This window comes from Triticum dicoccoides, chromosome 6A (assembly GCF_002162155.2).
Source record: "Triticum dicoccoides isolate Atlit2015 ecotype Zavitan chromosome 6A, WEW_v2.0, whole genome shotgun sequence".
NCBI lineage: Eukaryota > Viridiplantae > Streptophyta > Magnoliopsida > Poales > Poaceae > Triticum > Triticum dicoccoides.
In genome coordinates, this window is record NC_041390.1 from 123378396 (window position 1) to 123382685 (window position 4290).

At 41.6% G+C, this 4290-nt stretch overlaps 1 protein-coding gene across 1 annotated transcript; it reads left to right on the forward strand.

Moving 5' to 3' along the window:
* Window positions 1-1091: 1091 nt before the first annotated feature.
* Window positions 1092-3331, forward strand: LOC119315896 (L10-interacting MYB domain-containing protein-like). The gene is made up of 3 exons (XM_037590343.1): window positions 1092-1339; window positions 2134-2526; window positions 2611-3331. The coding sequence occupies exons 1-3, from the start codon at window positions 1189-1191 to the stop codon at window positions 3045-3047; spliced, it is 981 nt and encodes a 326-aa protein (XP_037446240.1). The 5' UTR covers window positions 1092-1188; the 3' UTR covers window positions 3048-3331.
* The last annotated feature ends 959 nt before the right edge of the window (window positions 3332-4290 follow it).

Here is a 4290-nt window from a genome sequence, read left to right on the forward strand (position 1 = left end):
TGCCCCTCTGCTTGGTAGGGGCAGTTTAGGGGCCATGTGGAAATCTTGTGTTGTCATAGCTGAGGCTGTGGCTTCACAAGATCTCTGGATTTGCACTCTTTCTTCGGCATGGCCGGCTCTCACAATGACATCAACGTGCTTCAGCGTTCTTCGGTGTTCGCAAGGCTTGTAGAAGGCAACTGCCCAAAGGTCAATATTGAGATAAATGGCCACCACTAAAACAAATGATACTACCTAACTGATGGTATCTATCCTCAATGAACTACTCTTGTCAAGACAATCTCCAACCTGATAGGAGAGAAGAGGTAGAGATTTGTCCAAGCACAAGAGAGTGCAAGAAAAGATGTGGAACATGCTTTTGGTGTTCTTCAATCTCAATGAGGCATCTTTCAGTATCCTGCTAGAACTTGGAGCACTTAGAAGTTGTGGATGGTGATGACTGCTTATGTGATCATGCGCACCATGATCATAGAGGATGAGCGCGAGGATAAAATCTTCGATCAGGGGTTTCAATTTCAAGGGGAAAATGTTGTACCCGAGCATGGAGGAACGGCTACATTTGCACAGTTCATCGAATTTCATCATCAAATGCGTGATTGAAAAACTCACATTCAACTAGAAGATGATTTGGTTGAGCATATGTGGGCTCACTTTGGCAAACAATAGATGTATGAACTATATTTTCTTTCAAATGTATTTGTAACAATTTAAATTTTATTTGGTTTGTAACATATGAGATTTTATTTGGTTTATGAAACTATGATATTTGCATTTGGTTGAATTATGTGAACTTTGGGCAATGTTTTTTTTATCTACGTAAAAAAAGTAAAAGTATGGCCGCGTGAACGCTTTATTATTCAAATAGAATGAAGATAGATAAAGGTTAAAATGCCGACCTAATAAATAAAAACGGACAAAATTTTCGTCCATTTGGATCGACGTATTGGAGACACTTGAGGTTCGGTGGACCCGAACTGTTCCGTAGGAATTCTGCAGGCCGCACGGATATGCCCGTTCGGTCAGCAGGAAATCAGCTTCGTCCGTTCCACAGGAAAGCGTCCCCTCAACCTGCACTTCTCACGGGAAAAATAGCATCTGCTCGAACCAAAGGAACGCCCGGTGAAAATCCCCTTCCCTCGCTCCTCCACTCTCCCGCCCCGTCTCCCACGAGCTTGACGCGAAATCGACATGGACGACCACGGGGGGATCCCAGCCCCTCCCCCTCCTCTGCCTCTGCCCCCTCCCTACGCCCCTCCTGCTCCACCTCCCCTCCTTCCATCGACACAAGGGCTGGAAGATCTGCAATTTGGAGAAGGTCAGGAGATCTGGCAAGAAACAGGTAATCCACTCTCGATACATATTGGTTTCTCGTTCAGAAGTCTTGATTTACTGTTGAACATTTGTCTTGCTAGGGCAGATCTATTTCTCTTTGCATGTACGGTGTGACAGACTACTACCCCTCTGTCCCATAACATAAGATCGTTTTTTACACTACACTAGTACGTGTGCCCAGCTGTGGAGCAGAGTTCTGGCTAGTTAGTTGTTAGTGTGCACGCAACATTTTCAGAGAGTATTTTTCATCACTACAGGCGACCGTGCATGCACAGCACTGATGTATACGCATATTAGTATTTAACTTCGGTTCAGCTATAGCGTGGCGTGTGCCTATCCACATCCAGCTATGCACTGGATTCTTTGCAATTATGTAGAAAACAGTGTTAGGAGATCCAGAGAATCAGGAAGATGAAGACATATGGTGTCATTGATGTGTACTGTATGTGTGTATGGATTAGTTCTTACCATCACCTAGTTAGATTGTTACTTGGATCGAGGCGGACTTTTGTTGTGTGGATGTTGTGTCGATGGTTTGCTGTGATGTTTCAGGGATAGTTTCTTTTGAATTTTTGTGATTTCATGCGAGTTTTGGGCCGTGGCTCCCTCAAATGAAGGTCAACACTCCCTATATGTTAAGAGGGTCCCTAATTAATGTTATAGTCCTATATATGATGACATTGAGTGTGCCTCTCATTGTTTCACTACCCATAGACTTAACTGGTATGCATTATTCAGTACATGGCTACTTAATATGTTTTTCAATAACTGATACTAGAATTGCACTTGTCATATCATCAGGCACCACCAAGAATTGTTCTAGAGCCAGCTGGAATCACAAGATGAAGTCATATCTTATTTGGCTCTTGAAAGAACATGATGTGCCGACATATCGAACACGAAATGCATGGAGCAAAGAGGCTTGGAGAAGGATTGTGGATGCATTCAATACACGATTTGGTTTATCACTCTCAGTAACTCAGGTCAAACAAAAGGAGCAGGACCTGAAGAAAGATTTTAAAGCTATAAGAGACTTGATATCCGAAAGTGGTTTTGGCTGGGATCGTGATACGATGATGGTGGTTGCTCCGGATAGTGTTTGGGAAGAATTAAGGGCACGTAAAAACAAAGATGCCCTCCGATGGCAAGACAAATCATTCCCATACTATTATGATATATTTGCTCTATATGACGGTGAGTTTTAAACCATTGAATTAATTAGTTATGTTGTGTGTCTTATGTTCTTAAGCGAGATTCTTCTGGACGTAATCCATGCAGGGCGCTATGCTCAAGGAAGGGGTTGCCATGGCACGGATAATTATGCGAACAAGGCCGCACATGTATCGATGGAACTTCCAGAAGACCTACATATAAATCATCAACCATCTCATTCTACTCCTGAGCCTACTAGTGCTAAACGGGGGAAAAGACAGAAGACAAACTCTAATCTTGATGATTTCCAAGAGAGGTACCTGAGCTTCAAAAGAGAAGAGCTGGATCGGTTTGCAGCCATTGAGGAGAGGAAATTGGAGGATCCCTATAGCATACAAAATTGCATTGCTGTACTTGAAGGGTTGCCGGATTTACAAACAGAAGATATGCTAAAAGCAGCTGACCTCTTCACCGATAACAAGGACAACAGAGAAGTGTTTCTCTCGTTTTCAACTAAGGAATTACGGCTGGCCTGGTTAAAAAGAAGAATTCAGAACACCTAGTTTAATGGCTATGGAAATAGGCCCCGTGGAGAAGGCTTTTCTGTTAAGGTGCTAGGCTAGGAAAGGGTATGCGACGTTGCTGTAGTACTACTAATACAATGTTAATGGTAGCAAAATTATCATTTATCATGTAGTGCTAAGGTGCTAGGCTAGGAAAGGGTCCTTAACTTTTGAGTATGTGTTCCTGGGCAGATGTGCTAGTACTGATGCAATGTTAAATGCCACTTGATCACAAATCCTTTTGATTGAATAGAACTAATTGCAGTACAAACCAAATTGTTTTACACTTATTTGGGAAACACTTTACATCAGGCGTCTGAATTTTCTCCATATTACATATGGTTCATTGTCTTGCAATGTAGTCAGCCCACAATGCATTCTCCATGGCATCTCGCATGCCATTCCCAGCTTGCTATGCTGTCAAATAACGGCACATCAACATTGTATTGGCCACTGGGTATCTCCATCTGGTAAAGCTTCTGTATTGTTTTCTTTTATATCTTCTGTACATCCCACGGGCAAGTTCTATCAGTGATGAGTTGTTTTTGCTTTACCAAATTTATTTGTGCTGTAAGAATATCTCATTTTTGGTGTAAGCAAGGGCGTACTCCTGGTTGAGGACCAGCAAGCATGATGTACTCTAGAATATCTCATTTCATTTAGGTGTAAGCTGTTGTACATTGGCTGCAATCTGTTATTATTTTTTGCCATCTCTACATAAAGCTGCTGTACTCCTGCAGGGTGGCTGTGTTTAGTTAACACCTGTAACAGGGAGTAACACCTGCGTATTTAAACGGATGTGGGTTTAGGTCATTGTTTTAAAAAATAATGTTGCTTCGTGGATATTTATATGTCGCTACACATGCTGTGATCATTATCTAAGAAAAACGCATGTTGGATGGTGTGTATTGGAGTTTGGCCACATGCTTAACTACTTGTGTAGCTTAAGCTGTTTGGCCAAAATGTTGCTTTGCACATCCTAAAATCGACATCCTATGTGCTTTATCATTTAGACTTTCTTTCATTGCAATGGAACTTTATATAGAATACTTTTTTTTTGTTGCAACGGAACTTTGCATTTATAATTATTTACTCCAGACAGCTTCCTCAGTAGCTATCAGTTATGATCGGAGGCTACTCCATGTGTACCAAAATGGATTTTCTATATGGTACAGTTTTAGCTATCATCTTTCAAAACAACTACTCCCTCCGTTCACAAATATAAGATGTTCTAACTTTTTCT